Source organism: Stegodyphus dumicola, chromosome 6 (genome assembly GCF_044657685.1).
Source record: "Stegodyphus dumicola isolate Sdum_Otavi_A_Nest chromosome 6, ASM4465768v1".
Taxonomy (NCBI): domain Eukaryota; kingdom Metazoa; phylum Arthropoda; class Arachnida; order Araneae; family Eresidae; genus Stegodyphus; species Stegodyphus dumicola.
The window spans coordinates 230,791,223-230,809,158 of NC_140773.1; the positions used below are offsets into that span (position 1 = coordinate 230,791,223).

At 31.1% G+C, this 17,936-nt stretch overlaps 1 protein-coding gene across 3 annotated transcripts in view; it reads right to left on the minus strand.

Moving 5' to 3' along the window:
• Positions 1 to 17,936, minus strand: part of LOC118187095 (focadhesin) — a 112,528-nt gene that overhangs the window by 21,443 nt on the left and 73,149 nt on the right. For all 3 annotated transcript variants that reach the window (XR_004757887.2, XM_035357289.2, XM_035357288.2), the window contains exons 25-29: positions 11,369 to 11,446; positions 9,554 to 9,722; positions 9,376 to 9,456; positions 8,426 to 8,551; positions 8,182 to 8,294 (exon numbers count right to left, since the gene is read on the minus strand). Coding sequence is in view for 2 of the 3 variants with exons in the window: in XM_035357289.2 (XP_035213180.2) it covers positions 8,182 to 8,294; positions 8,426 to 8,551; positions 9,376 to 9,456; positions 9,554 to 9,722; positions 11,369 to 11,446 (567 nt within the window). In the remaining variant the exon portion in view is untranslated. The remainder of the gene's footprint in view (positions 1 to 8,181; positions 8,295 to 8,425; positions 8,552 to 9,375; positions 9,457 to 9,553; positions 9,723 to 11,368; positions 11,447 to 17,936) is intronic.

Here is a 17,936-nt window from a genome sequence, read left to right on the forward strand (position 1 = left end):
ATTAATAAACCATTTGGTGCGTTGTTGTAGATGATTTAAATAATCAGTTTGCCAACGTTTCCAAATAACTTGAATGAACTTGGTAATAACTTGCCATTTAGAAAGTCTATTATCTGTAAGATGAGACAAATCTGGTTCAGGATATGAAGTAATGGAACGTCCAATTAAAAAATGACCTGGTGTTAAGGCTTCAAAGTCATTTGCATCTGTTGATAAGGGTAAAATTGGATGAGAATTGAAAATACCTTCAATCTGTGTGACAACAGTCCAAAATTCTTCTAAAGTTAATTTATAACTGCCGATTGTACGTTGAAGATGATATTTAAATGACTTAATACCAGCTTCCCATAAACCACCGAAATTTGGTGCTCTAGGTGGAATTAGTTTCCAATTTATACCTTCAGTGTGTGTGATTATGGCAAAGCCTCGAGGGCTATCTGCCTAAAGGGAGGGATGCCTTTCGTGGAGGACTTTCTAAGGGAAACTGGCTTGTATACACATTATACATGGGGAAAACCACGGAAACGCCCATGCAGCCAGCCCGTTCGCGGGATTCGAACCTCGGACCGAACTACCAGTGTTCAACGACTTTACCGCTCGGCCGCTGGTGGGCAATTTATACCTTCAGATGTTAAGAAATCTGCTATATCAGAATTAGATTTAAGGACTAAACTATGCAATTTTTTCAGTTCTGATTTTGCACCAACCATATTAGTACAGTTATCTGACATTATGGTATTACATTTTCCACGTCTAGCAATAAATCTTTTAATAGTAGCAAGTAATGAATCTGTGGTTAAATCAGTTACTACCTCTAAATGTATTGCTTTAGTAGCTAAACAAATGAATATAGCAACATACACTTTTGCATAATTACCCTTTCTCTGATTTTTATACTTGATGAGGAATGGACCAGAAAAGTCGAGTCCACACGTATTAAATACAAACCCTGGATTAACTCTCTCACTAGGTAAATTTCCCATAAGTTGTTCACATACACTTGGTTTAATCTTAAAACATGTTACACATTCATGTACAACCTTTCGAGCTACATCTCGACCATTAATAACCCAAAATTTACTACGAACCTGATGCAATAGTGCTTGAGCACCAAGATGTAAATATTTAACATGGTAATACTGAAAAATTAATCTAGTAAATACATGACCTTTTGGCATTACATAAGGAAACTTTTGGTTGTAATTAAGATTACTATTGGCAAGTCTGCCTCCTACTCTCAGAAGAGAATCATTATCTAGAAATGGACATAAAAATTTTAACTTACTTTTGGAAGAAACACAATTCTTATTTTTTAAAGATAGAATATCCTTGCTAAAATGTTGTAACTGTACATACCTGATCATGATTTTCTCAGCATCATCCAATTCCTTAACAGTTAGAGAACCTATTAAATTTTTTCCCTTACAATTGGCTATAAATCTGCAAACAAAACTTAGCACACGAATAATACAAATATAGTTATTACTAAAGTTAAGAATATGATCTAAAACAAGAGAATTAAGAGTTCACATTTAGATTAACTAAGTCATTATCCTTAAGTTTGAGTTCTTTGACGTATTCCACATCATCCATATCAGATGAAATTACTTCACAAGGATTAGTCAAAAACCTCTCCTTAGACAAGAAAGTTGGTCCACACCACCATAAATCATTATGAAGATCTTTAGGTTCAGCTCCATGTGATATTAAATCAGCTGGATTATTGTGAGTGCTAACATGGTACCACTCATGAACCACAGTCATGCTTCGAATAACAGATACTCTATTAGCAACAAATGTCTTTAGTTGATAAGGTTCCTTCTTAATCCATGCTAACACTATTGACGAATTGGTGAAGTAATACACCTTCACTATAGGCAGCTGAATGGCCTCTAGTATTCTTTTCATTAGTTTTACCAACAGAACTGCACCACAAAGTTCCAAACGAGGAATGGTAATTGACTTCAGAGGTGACACACGAGACTTGCTGCACAGAAGTCTTGATGAACATTCATTTGAAGATGGCATACATTTCACATAAATTGCAGCACCATAGGCTTTCTGACTAGCATCACAGAATCCTATAATTTCTATTTGTTGTAATCCATTGGATAGAACAAATCTAGGGATGCGATAATCGTTGACTATTTTGAGACTATGCAGAAATGCCTTCCATTCTTCAGAGTAATTTTTAGGAAGAGGTGTATTCCAATTTAATTTTAGAAGCCAAAGTTTTTGTAGAAATATTTTAGCTTTTGTCGTAACAGGTCCAATTAAACCTAACGGATCAAACAGGCGACCTATCGTTGATAAGACATCTCTTTTCGTGCCTGTTTCTTCAAAGTCAGGTATCTTTAGATCGTAAGAAAAACAGTCTGTAGACGTATTCCATGACATTCCTAAGGCTTTTGTAATCTGAGGCTTATCCGTAACTTGAAAGGAGTAATCCTGAGTAGCACTTTCTTTATTCTTCAATAGTTCTGGATTGTTTGAACACCATTTGTGTAACTGCATTCCACCACGTTCTAGAAGATAGGTTAACTGTGCCTGTAACTCCTTGCATTGTATTAGCTCCAGTAATAATGTCGTCCACGTAACAGTCCTTCAGTATGGCTCTTGAGGCATGAGGAAAGTCTGTCGCTTCATCCATTGCTAACTGCTTCAGGACCCTTGTTGCAAGGAATGGTGCACTTGCTGTTCCGTATGTTACAGTCCTTAGACGGTAAGTCTGCACAGGACTACCAACTGATTCCTTCCACAAGATCAACTGCAGGTTTCGTTGAGATGGTTCAATAAGTATTTGTCTGTACATCTTCTGAACATCAGCTCCTAATGCATAGTTGTACTTTCGAAATCTAATAATAATAGAAAATAAATCTTCTTGAGGTATTCGCCCTTTCATTAATATTGAGTTCAGTGACTTTCCATTGCTAGTAGCCGCGGATGCATTAAACACAACGCGAAGCTTGGTAGAGGCTTTCTCTGGCCGATAAACTCTATGATGACTAAGATAACTGCAAGTCGATGTTTCAATTTCTTGAACTTCTTCCATGTGATTTAGATCCTTATATTCTTTAATACAATTCTTATATAATGTTTTCATCTTCGAATCGCTTTCTAGTCAATTCCACACTTGATGCAATCTTTTCTCAGCCGTTTTCGATTCTCCTAATTCTATACCTTCCCTTATGGGTAACTGAACTACGTATCTTCCATCATTTTGTCTATAGTGAGTACGCTTGAAATGTTCTTCACAGTATTTTTCTTCTTCACTCAAAGCATCCTCGACATTTTCAATGGATTCAACTTCCCAAAATCTTTGCAAAATTTCTTCAACTCTTTCTTCACTATTTAGAACTAGACCACAATAATTTATTTCTGAGTCACTCTTGCATGCACCAGATGCGATATATCCAAAAACTGTTTCTTGAAATATCAACGGTTGATTTTCTAATTGAAATTTTCCTTCTTTTAAAATCTCAAAGAACAATTCGGTTCCTAGTAACATATCTATTTTGTTAGGTGTTCCAAGTTGCGGATCCGCTAATTCAATATCAATGGGAATATTTAATGACTGCACATCTAAACACCTTGATGGAGTTACATTTGTTATTTTAGAAATAACCAAGCAATTAACTGATCTTACATATGTTAAATCCTTATTCGAAATCTGTACATCTAGTTGATAATTAATATTTATAACCTTCTCATTAATTCCGGATACAGATGCAAAAATTCTTTCTTTCTTTATATTTAACAAGTTAGCAACTCCTTCACACAAGAAACAACTCATGCTGCGAACTGGGATTCTTTTTCGTTCGGAATTGCAAATATATATTATTGCAGTCGCCAGTAACACGTTTTTTCTGCGTGTCAAAAGACAACTTGATTGATTTTTATTAGAGACATCTGCATTCTTGTTTATAATTTCGTCACTGGTTGCTTCCGATTTTGTTTTGTCTAACTTATGTTGAATGGCGCCATTTCTGAGCAGGCGATGTATTAATGAATGGTGTTTTTTATGGCATTCCGAACATCTGAACTTAGAATTGCATTTTGCGATTAAATGCTGGTTACTGAGACAGTTTAGACACAATTTATGGGTTTTAACTATTTCATATCTTTGATTTGGATTTAATTTCAAAAATGAATCACATTTATGCAGTGGATGATTATTATTTTTGCATATAACACAAATCGAAACACTATCGGTTTTAACCATCAGAGCCTTTGATTTTGAATTTTTTTCTAACGGATATTTCATTTTATTAGCATTACGGTTAATGTTATCCAATAACTGACATCTTTTCTCTAAAAACGAAATTAATTCATCAAACGTAGGAACTTCCGTAGCATTAATGCTTAATTTAAACTGTTTGCGCATTTCAAAATCTAGTTTCTGAAGTATGATATTTAATAACAGAATATCCGATAAATTATTTTTCTCATATTTTAAAACATTCAAAGCCCTAACGTTTTTAGTAACATTATCTATTACATATCTTATTCCTTTAGACGATTCGAATGTTAAAGTACGTAAATCCATTATTGACTTTATATGCGTCTCAATTAATATTCTTTTATTTTTGTACCTATCTTGAAGAGCTTTAAATAGAGAACTAAAAGTATCATCAACAGTTTCAAGATTTTTTGCTTCATCAGTTAATGCAGCCTTTAAATAGTAGAGTTTCTGAACTTCTGTTAATTGCGTGTTATTCGCTATGATGTTTTCGAATTGAAGCTTAAAATTATTCCATTCGGTATATTTACCAGAAAACTTAGGAATTGGTAATTCTGGCAAATGTATTTGTACTTTAGGATCAAATTTACTACAATCATTTTCATTTTCAAAATGTGCTATAGATGATAGAATTTCCATAATTCTTACCTCCAGAACTTCAGTTCTTTCTTCCATTTCGGCGATTTCTTCATCGATGGCTGTGACATCTTTTTCATCAACGCTTTCGAAATATCTAATCCTCAAGTTTCTAATATCCATTTGAATGCTTTGTAGCGATCTATACTTTATTTGAATTTCATTCTTATTCGAACTATCATCATATTCCTTCACTACATTTTCTAACCTAGTTAGTTTCGCTTTTAACGAAGTTTTGTTTCTATCTAATGCCAGCATTTTGTTCACTTCTCCGGCTCTGCTGACCATGTACTGTGATTCTAAACTAATAAGTGGACTGTATAGCAAAAGAACTAACTAATTTATTTACAGTAATTAACTATTCAGATCTAATACAGGATTCATAACCTCAAAATTGGGTTATGAATATAAAAAAAGTACTTTTATTCAAGTTTTGGTATTAACCAACACTTTTTATACCTCTTGTTTAATTTACAAAACACAATAGAAAATAGTCTGAATAAAAAAAAATGCATATATGTATTTTTCAAGTTTGAGAATGGAGGGAGGGGGAAGAATGATCTAGCAAAGGTGAAAGGAGTGCATGGGGCAAAAAAGTTCAGAAATCCTGGTCTAGATTATTTAGCCCAGCATTCTTCTGCATTTGATATCCAGGGTTATCATGCTGTTTTACTGGTTACATTTGCATTGAAGCCTCAAAACAAGCCATAAAACAATGAGAAGATATTTGTTGCTGTGTTCAGAATTATCGAGATGATTTGAAAACTGGTTTCGAGAATTTTCGACACAGTGCAGCGAGTCAGTTACCAGACTGAGAATTTCGGCAGATTTTGTTTGGATGCCATACCTTTAGAGACATCACAGAGTGAATTCAGTGATTTAGATATCATTGAAATCACAACAATTACATTCATTTAACAGCAAGTCAATAAACTAATTTTCCTCACATTTCGAGTTAAAATGGTTACTGGTTTCTTGGATTCAGGTGATGATGAAGAGAATGATTAGGGTAATCCAGAAGATGATGATGATTAAAATGAGTAGGATGACGCTCCTGGTGATATTAATGACGAGAAGGAAGAACAGGGCGAGGAGGAGGAAGATGATCATAATGAGAAGGCATACTACTATTACTAATAAATACTGCTATTGCTACTACTAATAATAATAAGAAGAAAAGCATTAAAGTTTTGGAAATTCTATTTTTTTTTAAATTAGCATTAAGTGAGAATTTGAATGTCTCATCTTTAGAAAAAAAAATGTACCTGATAATACAATTCATATCTAAAGAATTAAATCAATAGCTAGGTATTGATCTTAGAATGTTGTTCCTCATATTATTTGTATGACGGAAACTAAACTACTTTCATATATAATTTTGAAATATTTAAAACCTTATTTTAAAATAATATTTCTTGAAGAGCATATATATGAGCCAATTCACCTTACAAAAACTTTTGTTAAAACTTCCCTCCCATTTCTCTTTGGCATGTAGAACTTATCTTAATTAAACCTTCATTTTTATCAAATTTAAGCACACCTGTCTCAAATAGCAATTTCTCCACAGTGTGCAATGTACCTGTTTCACTTACCTGCTGCTATCTTTCCAGAGGAGTGTGCATAAGTTAAAAATAATGAAAAATCATTAAATTAAGAAAAATACAAAGATTTTTAGTACAGTACAAAGTCTTTAACACGGACGTGCATAATCCAGAATGATCTATGATCCGGACCTCAAAGCTACAAACTTTCTGCGCATACACAGCGTTTACGCATGTGCATAATACCTTTACGTATGCGCATAATACGTTTACGCATGCGCATTTAATATATACCGGACGGTATAAGCTAGGCTAAAATTATCTAATTATCTATTTCAGTTTATGTTGCAGATTGCATTGTTCCTTAATCTTCTAATTGGATCCGGCTTATTATTTTTTGCAGACTGTTAGAGCAATTTTATAAAAAGTAAGCTTGAACTTTTGATTATGTCAAGAAGAGCTTCCGATTCTGGAGCTGCCAAAGGATCTACAAAGCAAAAGCATGTTTCGATGTCCATCAAACAAAAAGTGGAATTGCTGCAAAAAATGGATAAAGGCATGAAGAAAGTGACAGAGAGGTTAGTGAAAATGAAAAAATTTCGATTGACAAGTTAGTTGGTATTCTTGGCACAGCAATTACAGGACTTGAACAGTAGAACTTTGTAACTGAACAAGAAATTATGTCTCTTTATAGAATTAAAAAGAAAGTATTAACATATAAAACGAAGCAACTTAAAGAATTTACATTGAAAGAAATGTTTAATAAAGTAAAAAAAAATAAATATTAAGCTTTTTTTTTTTTTTTTTGTTTTTGTTTTTGTAAATTTTGATACCCTTTAGATCATAATTGCTCTTTATTTCATAAATTACGGTTTCATATTTTTAATTTTATAATTTCTGCATGCCATCTTACCAGATTTAAACTGATGATCTATAATCCGGAATCGCCAAAGTCCTGACGAGTCTGGATTAAAGACTTTGTACTGTATAGATGACTAAAAACATTCAATAATTTATAAACCGGGGAGTAGAGCAATTGTTTCCCGTCATCGGTTGTGGTGGTGCACTTTCTTCCTCTGGGAATATAGTTTTAGGAATCACATTCTCTTGAATAAGCAACTGTAGTGCCAGACTGGATATTGTATTCTACGTATAGAGTAGTAAGCCTTTCCAGTAAGCCACTTTCAGTTCACGAATCAACTGCACCATTTCAAGGAGTTTTGTTTCCCATAATCGGCTGTGGTAGTGCCTTTAATCTCCGGGAGCGGAAGCCACAAGAAAATACATGAATTTTCTGCCTTGATAAAGAATGTTCAGTTACATCTTACGTTAATTTTAAACTATATATGGTAAAAGCAAATTTCCCTGAATAATACAGGGAGAGAAAATGTTTTATCTATATTTATACAAAGCTTCATAAATTGCATAAAAAATGCAGATTTTGCACTAATTTACTTCAAATGTTTCTTGGAATGAAAATCTATTTCGTTACTTTTGAAATGATTTTTTAGTTAATGAATTGAGACTCTTAGGAAATCTAGTTCTGGCTCTCGAAATTTCCCGAATCCGAATGTGTGGCTCTTACTGCCCTGAAGTATGGCCACCCCTGGTTTATAAAATGGGTGTTTCAAGATATAATTCCATTAAAGTTTTAAGAAATGTCTTGTATTTCAACATGTTCAGGTAGCAGAATTTTATTAAACAATCAAAAAGTATTTCTATAATCAAAAAGAAATAAATATATTTGTGGATTGATATACATACTGGCAATGTATGAATTAGAGGAGGATTACAATATGAAGAAATAAGATTTAAAGCATGTGGTGAACCACTAGCTTGGTTGACTGCAATCTTCAGTGCAGCTTCAAGCACAGCCTCTAAAAGAACAGCAGATAGTTGACTACTATATTTTTAAAAAAAGTTTAAACCAGAAAAAGATAAAAATAAATTAATAGACATCTACTTTATTTATAAGAGATTCATTTAATGATAAAAAATATATTCTTACCATTTTTCATCTGCAGATAAGGTGTTAAAACAGTGACCCAGTTCAATGGTGGTAATGGTCTTGGAAATGGATCACCCAGAGCTGATAAACAAGCTAATACATGAAAAAATTTAACATCCGATTCATCTGGAATTTTAAAGAATATTTCTATTATAACATTATATTTGGATATACTGATTTAAAGTATCTAGTATATGAATATGTGCAACATTCTAAAAAGTTTTATTTGACAAAGAATTTTCAAATGTGACGATAGGAAAAATTTCTTATATAATATTGAAATAAAAAATAAAATAGAAATTAATCTAAAACTTTTAAAATATAAATCTAGCACTAGGCAGAAGTTTTAGTTCAAAAGCAATCATACTGCAATTCAATAGACAATACATTTAGATAAAGATTTAATCTAACTTTTGATATTATAAAATACAGCACTTTTGATTTATAAATACAGTTATAAGATATAAAAAGAACATAAAAAACTAAATGCATAAAGAATTTCTGCATACTAGCTTCACATCAATTAGTAAACTAAAATATATTTCATAAAACAGACCTCATTTGAATATGATGTAAAGATATGAAACCTACATGCTTTTCAATTACTTTTCATTAATTACAAAACAGTTAGAATTGACAAACATGTCCTTACATTTTTAATTCATTTTTTTTTTCAAGTTCACTTAAAATGGTTATATGATAAAAATATTTAAGTTGTAATGTTATGTTAGCTGTAATATTGCAGCCGATATGTACATTATATGTGTGCCTGTGTAAGAAAAAGAACATGTTTTAAATCAAAACTAACTAAAATTAGCAAGAGCTCATTAAATTTTTAAGGAGGCTATTGCCAGTTTAAATTATAATTTTGAGATTTACACGTTTTAGTGAGAATTACATATTTTTATCTTACATATATATATATAACAGGTAGTTAGAATTTTACTTGCCATCTTTGTGACCGTCAAGAATAATATTCAGCACGGGCTTCAAAATACTCTTTTCACTTAGGTGAGAATAACTGGATGAAACTGCAAAAGTAAGGTACAGTTCTCATGTATTCCTTTTATACAATCAATTATCCAGTAACATCCAATGCAAAACACTCAAGTAATACAATTTCCTAACCTGTTGATTCAACTTGTTGCTGTGAACAATTTACTGAAAATAATCGTCCAACTTCCCATGAACATATATTTTGTAATCCAGTATCTCTGGGAGCATTCAGAATTTGAAACATGAGTGGCACCAAATCATTTAAAGCAGTGAGACTTCCTGCAGTGGCTTTACTTTTTATCTACAAGTGAAAATGTAAAATTTTATTATATTGAAATACATGATTAAATTAACTGCTGACTCTTAATGAAATTGGAAGATAAGGATTTCATGCAAACATCACACATTCCATGCACATAATATTTCATTCAATGCAATATATTTAATATATCCTAAAAATTTCCATACTTTTTTAACCTCTTAACAGCATCACCTAAATCGAGTTCGGGCAATCGTAATTCACTACTTTGTCAATAAATGGCAACACTTTTCCCCTATTTATTTGGAAGTTGGGCAGGATTAGTTGTAAATACATTTATCAGTAGTGAAAAAATAAAAACACTTTCCCATTTCTGATGCACTTTCCTGAAAAATACTGCAGTGGCAAGGGGTTCATTCAATAAATACTCCATATTGTAAATTAATGAACATTTTTTTTCAGAATATATATTGCAATATATCTTGAATAACTACTCTACATTTTTGGTGTATGCATTTTATATTGCAACTTTTGATGAACATGGGAAAAAAAAAAGCAATTATTCCTTTATTGGAGTTAAATAATTTTTGGTAACAAAATCGCATAGTTATGGCATAGCCCAAAGGAATTCACTAATAAGTTTTTCACAAGAATACTAAAATGCCAATTTATGACTAAAGCAGACTAAGTAGCATTTTATATGTATTTAAAAAGGAAGCAGGATTTTTTTACGCAAACTAAATTAGAACATAATTTCATGCACATTCATGCATATTATTATATTATCTGCTGTGTTAGTTATTCCAAATATACTAAATACTTACTTGTATTTTAAAAATTTTTATTCTCAAAATTACAAGAAAACTAATTAAAATTCAAAATTGGATATTAACATCAATGAGTAAAGTATACAGCACTTAGAGCACTTAATGATTAATGGATAGTGATTCCTGGTACTGAAGCACAGATATAAACATTGTAACTATTTTGTAGACTGAAAAATTCCATATGACAAAGTAAATTAAAATCATGGATATACTAATGTGGAAATGAAAAAAATCTTTGCAATCATTAAGTAATCAAAAATATGTTATATTTTATTGTTTTTCAAAGGCTCCCTTGTTTTTTCTTGCATTTTGTTGCTGTTCATACTTGCCAAATACAGGATTTTCTGCTATTTACCACTTCCAGAATTATGGAATTCTCCTAATTACTCATAAGAGATGGATACTGCTTATTTTGAGAGAAACACCTGTTCATAATGCTGTTCATTAACCGATATGTGCCATATTTTGATTTGATAGTATATTTATTCTATACACTGGTCAAAATGCACATTTATTTCACAAAAGTTTCAATTCATGACTTAACAAACTTCAAAATATGCAAACTTTGAAATCTAAAATATATTCAGCTTTAAATTTTGATTTCATAAACTACATAAATGCTGTACTATGATAATAGCAAAGAATATTAAAACTGAAATTCAAATAAACTATATTTTTTATATATCAAATAACTTTATTTTAAAAAAGTGAGCTATGAGGATTTATGAAGAGAATAATTTAATGCATTTTTGAAAAACAGCAGATTATATTAAATAATAATTCTTTCCTTATATAATAAAAATAAGGTGCACTTCAATAAATCTACATTTTATAGACTATGGATAAAAATGCTTTTACTACCTGCATAAGACCTCTCCCACCAGAATACAAAGTACATAATCCATTTAAAGCAGCAATTCTGTGCAGCGTTGGCCTTTTCTATGGGTAAGAAATATAACTACTTATAAGTGACAATATAAACAATGGCAAATTTTTATTGGCATGGTAATGTAATAAATTCCAAAAAGAATAAAGAAATTAAAAAGTTATATTTTTCATTCTGTAGAAGCTGCTAGAAAAACCCTTATACTTTTCAGGATACAGTTGTTCCATATGGTAATTAATATTTTTTCCTATCATTATACTGCTTTGTAATTCAATATAAATCTTACATTTGTTTTTCTTTCGATATTTATTATAGAAAGATTTATAATAAATGGACACAAATTTCTTCATTTCAATGATTTTTTTTCAGTAGCATTATTTTACTTATTTTTTATTTTCAGTTTTTTCCATGAAACATTTTTTTCTTCTTTTGTTTGGTTTGGCTATGCTATTTGAATAAAGCAAATGGCATGCAGAATATCTGTTTAAGGGAAGAGATACCTCCATGAAGAACTTCCTAAAGGAAATTCTCTCATACTTTTGCTTTATTTATAAAAACACTCAGGTAGATAGCCCATCTGGTAGCATTTGAACCAAGGGCAAAACAACCAGTGTTCAGTGTTTTAACCATTCAACTACTGGTGGCCTTTTTCTTCTTTGAATATACTAACATGCGGTTTGGGAGAAGAAGTGTTTGCATTTTCATATAAGAGATACACCAGTTATTAGCAAAGTTATTAATTCAGGAACGTAATTGAAAATCAAAGAAACTATGCAATATTTCAATACATCACAGACTATTTTTTTTTTAGTTTGTTACTTTACATCAAATGCAACATAATTTAAATATCATGTCTTAATCTTATTGCCTAACTATTTCTAAAACAATTTAACTCTAAAACTTCAGATTTCTCCCTTCTTATTAAATTAACATTTTAGATGTTACACTTAGAATTACTAAAACATTACCTAAAAACTTTTCTCAGTTGCCCACATACCATTCCTTTTCTTAAAATATTATATAAGTTTACTTTCACATTTCTGTCCTTAAGTTAGACATCAACTACACTAAAAAGTGCTTCAAAATGGGATATTTTCTATTTATTTTGAAACAAAATTTTTATCTCAGATAAACTTAGTTAACTTAGATAAACTGAAGACAAGATATATTCAGACTTAGATAAATTGAAGACAACAATTAATTACTTCCCCCCTTTTATTCAATTAATGAAAAATGCTGAATTATTTTTTATTTGAGAAAGCTCGTTTTTCAACCAATCAGCTAATCAATATGCAGTCACTCATTGTCACCATGGTAATCTAAGAATTAAAACCAGTTTCCCTATACCTAGATATTATGTTGCAGCTTGACAATGATTAATAATTTGTTATTATGTGATACAAGTAGAAAAGTTGCATGAAAGGTGCTTGTTTAATCAAATTTTTTAAAATGCAACAAGGACTTGTATAACTAACTTCAATGGCTGTCACAAATACAATTTTACTGGTGACTTTATATTTTCAAGAAAAAGGCACATGGAGAGTTAAGTAGTGCATAACAGATGAAGTTTCCTTTGCTTATGTTCAGAGGAAAAGAGAAAATTTATATTCAATTAACACGGCCTCTAATTTTACTGCCTTCTAATTGAGACAGATTTCAGAACAAGTCTTGCACACCGCACTAAACTATTTTTGTACACATAGTCTACGTGAACAGACTTCTTATCCGTAATAATAGATACCATGTCCACAGAAGTCCTTATCCTGTCTTTATTTTTACAACTGTCAGTCATAATAAAATAAATAAGTGTTCTTAATGATGCAAAGATTCATGATTTAGCATTTTAAATTGAAAGAAATCAATTTTTTAAACATTATGAAAATGAAATTTTTATATGTTCCTCCAATCCCTACATTTATTTTAAGAAAACTTTTCCCTTGTTGTAAAAAATAAAACACAAAAAGTTTGACTTCCATGCAATAAAAATTGAATAAGATATTTCATATTAAAATCAGAGATTAAATACAGGGCTCTATATAAAATGAACAGCAAAATGTTTGCATTTGTATGTAATTAAAAATAAAACATCAATTTAACAAACTGCTTCTGATGTTAAGAGATTAAATAAGTCTCTTAAAGAATTTCTATTTGAAATAATATTGGCAGGCTTCAGTATTGGTAAATAGCCAACTCTTAATAGTATACCCATTACCTAAAAATACAACATCTGGTGTGTACACCACATGACTTTCTTGTATGAAATATTAAATTATACACATTTTTTCTTGCATTTCATTTAAACGTTTTGGATTGAATTAAATCTACTTCGATAGCACATAAACCACAATAGAATAAATGCATTCTTTAAAATTCACTCTATTTGTTTATCACAGCGACACTCTGGCGCTAGGTTCACTTAACAGTATTATATTTCATTCATATTATAACTCAGAATGCACAAAATTTATATCATTTAAAGAATTATCTAATCAATGCCACAACTTCTATTCAAATACTATAATAAAGCTAGAACGATGTATAAAAGAAATTAAACAAACAAAACAAAAAAAGAAACAGTTTTTCGCAGACGATTGAGTATTTCTCATTCAATTAATTCAGTTCTCACTTCGCGACAAGGCAAAAATGCATAAAAACTCAAAATATCTATATTAAAAATTAAAAAGTAAATCTTAAACACTTATTTCCTCGAAAAAAATTCCAGAAAGGAATAAGCATGATTTAATTCGCAATAATAAATGAAGGCGTTATCTTTTTTGTTGCGAAGCTAAGTTTCTCTAGATTGGCAACAAATCCACTATCCTGCTGTTTCCAATGTAAACAAGCAATGATCACCATCAAAAAAATTATTAGGATTGGTGGCACTTAAACAGCTTTAAAATTGTTGATAATTCTAAAAATATTGCATACAGATTTACTAAAGGCATAAAAACCTTAATCAGAAGATAAGAACAACATAATTGAATCATTTTTAAAGCAAAAATGTACAATTTACAAACATATAAGAGTAAAGAAATCGAGATCACTAAGCCAGGTAATAGAGTGGATATATATATAAATATATTTATATACGTTTGGTGCGGCCGATTTTAACCAAAATACGAGGTGCACATCTATATGTTATAGCAGTCCTATATACAAAATTTCAACGTTCTGAGGCTACTCGTTTTTGAGTTATGCGAGATACGTATGTATGTACGTAAATACGTTCGTACAGACGCCACGAAAAATTATCTTCAGAATTCATTTTAAAGCAGTTTTATAATTTTTTTTTGAGGAAAAGAGTATTTTATTCTGTCCTTACATACAGATATCATGCAAAAACATAGTTAAATTGCATTCGATAGTGGTCAAAATGGATATTTTTGTTGAAATATGCTGCCTGTAACTTTTCGCGATTACAATACTTCCTTTTTACTTCATACAAGGAAGTAAAAAATATTTGTACTTTACTGAATTTGTGGGATTACCAGATTATGATTCTAAAGTTTTGAAACTTCATAAGAATATTAATGTAATATTAGATTTTGAAAATTTATAAATAACTTGCATGAAAATTCTTTCAGCATACCAAATTTAACAAAATTATAAATGAAGACACAGGATAAATCACAAATGAATACCATATTTTTTAATTCATATCATTTCAAATAAATAAATTTACTCAAATAAATTCTATAAATGAGAATATTCTCATTCATATGTGGTGTTAAATAAAACCATGATATTGCTAACAATGACAGATTTTTAAATGAAAATTATCAAAGAGAAATAGAAGTGATTCTAAAGAGTGTGCGATGGTTTTCAGAGCCCCTCAAAACAATATCACTTCGAGTTGAAATTCTCGAAGTTGTCACATAGCAGCTCTTTTGTGACAATGATAAAGCATTTCAATTCAACAAATCAGCCTCAGGTTTTGGCCCTGATGGAAATTTGCTCCCCAAGGACAATAGGACTCCTACCCTTGCATCATACTTCTCTTCAATACCCACAGATGTTGCCATGAGCATGTTGCTGCAAAATACCAAAAGCACAGCCAGCGAGCATCAATCAACTATCTCTTACAGGCTGCTGCAGTGGTAGACCTCGACAGGAGCACACACCTGCTCACCTGAGAAAATGATGAACTACATCACTCATGCCCACAATACATTGCTCCACAAGTGTTCAATGGGCCCAACTAGTCATGCCCACAAATGGGAGATAACCAACAAGAGCCCACCGATGCAACAATCAAACATATCAATGCATCGGGCTTGCAACCACCATCACAACACCTTGACTCAAATCACAACCATATATCATATAATGATGCTGTGGAAGGGTGTGCCCTGGTCCCAAGAGCTGCTCAAAATATTTGTAGTTTGAAAGAGATGAAATTGTTTAAGCCAACATATAGGATCTCTTTTGTGATGGTGGTAAAGGAATTCACACTTACATGAATCAGCCCCAGGTTCTGGCCCCAAAAAAATTTGCTTCTAAGCACATTTTTTCATCATACTTTTGTTGAATGCCCATAGATTTCGCCATGAGCAGATTGCTGCAAAACACCAAAAGCACAGTGAGCTCAATCAACAACCCTTCTGTAGACTTCAAAAACGTGATCTTCATATATATATAATTTCTATAGTATCAATTCTGCTGTATCTTGAAATTCTGTTAATGTCACAATCAGTTCTTATATTAACATCCCATGATTTTGATTTTAGTGGCATATGATAAAAAATATAATAAAGCTAATTTTTTTAAAAAACTTTTTGAGAATCATTAATACCAAATAATAATAATGTATAAATTTATATAAAAATTAATATAAAAGTTTAACAATAGATTAAAATGGTAGTATGCAAAATTTTGTAATTGGTGATTATTATCATAAGTTTATATTCTGTTTTTAAAATTCTATTATAGGCACATTAAACTGGAAACAAAAAAATACACCCATGGAGCTAATAAAAAGAAATGAATACCCAAATATGAAACCTATCATAAGGCATATGGAGAGAATATAATGTTGCAAATACAATACTGAAATTTAAAAAATTGATTTTTAACATGCAATGCAAAAAGGCATACATTAAACTTTGACAAAATGGCAAAAAATAATTCTAGATGCTGATCAGTTCTTAATTCTACAGATAAATGTATAAATCAAAAGTTTTGAAATAAATACTTCTGGCAACAGCTTGTTATTTGAAATAAGAGATTGTCTCCTACTTTAAGATTTCAAAATGCTGCATTTAAACTAGCTGTAGATTGAAGGATATGTTTTTGTGCCTTCCACTGAGAAATATTTCTATTGCTTAATTCAAAAACATTATGAATCATGGTATTCAAACATCGAAGTGCAAAATAAGCAACATTATCAATCGGAAAAGGAAAAACTGTCAATCATTACTTCTACATGGAACAGAGATCCCAAATGAATACCTAAAAAAGGTACAGTTTATCTATTTCTACAGATAAATCATTGGTAACAAGAGAAAAATCCACTGACACAGAAATGAATTACAAAGTCTTTAAATATATCTCCTGTAACAATAAAATAATAAACCAAAATTTACAACTAAATTTATTTTACAAATGCCAAACATTAATGCTTAAGCCTCACAAGCTCTTCATACCGAGAAAGTGCAATACAATTATTTAAATATTCAAAAATCATAGGCTGATTGGAGTCACACAAATACAGTTTGGGAAATCCACCACTCCAATTCTGTAGACGTGGTCTTGCAGCAAACAGTCATGTCCGGTCAGACGCCTAAGCACATTTACAACTAAAAAAAGTCTAAAAACATAATATTCACCAGCTTTAGCCGAGGCGTGTGGCTCAAAGCAGAACACTATGTGAAAACTATTTAGCAGGAGATAAATAGAAATACGTTGTGATCCTTGATGAAGCATGTGTTTACCTAAATGACTGTAACAGAAAAAGGTTTATTTATTATCAAAAATGAAGATGAAAAAATGTGCAAATGTGGTTCCATCAGTGCAGAGAAATTTTCAGTAAAAGGACTGTCACAGGATTCAATTACATTGCGAAATTAAAAATGAGAAAAGTGAAAAAAAATGTTAAAATCAACTTATTATCAAGTAAAAGTTTTACATCCGATATTTACAGAACTACTCTATTTCCTAATGCATATGTTCTATTTCATAGGAAATAGAACTACTCTATTTCCTATGACTTTCAAAAAGTAAACTTTATCAAGACAAAGCAACAGGTCACACCTTCAAAATGTACCACTGCATTCATTGAAAAAATGAAGACTGATGCAGGTATTGCATACATATCATTTCAACATATTCCTGCAAAGTCCCCTGATGTTTCAGCTATGGACCATATTGTGCCATGGTCTCTTTAAAAGAGGTGTTCCTACGCGCATATCCACCCTGATTAATGGACTCTGGAAAGTAGTGAAAAAGGAGCAGAAATCAATATTCCTAGAAATTTTATGAAAACCATTCTATCATGGAAATCATGACAGAGATTTATAGGCCAAAGAAAGAAAAGGTTATCAGAGC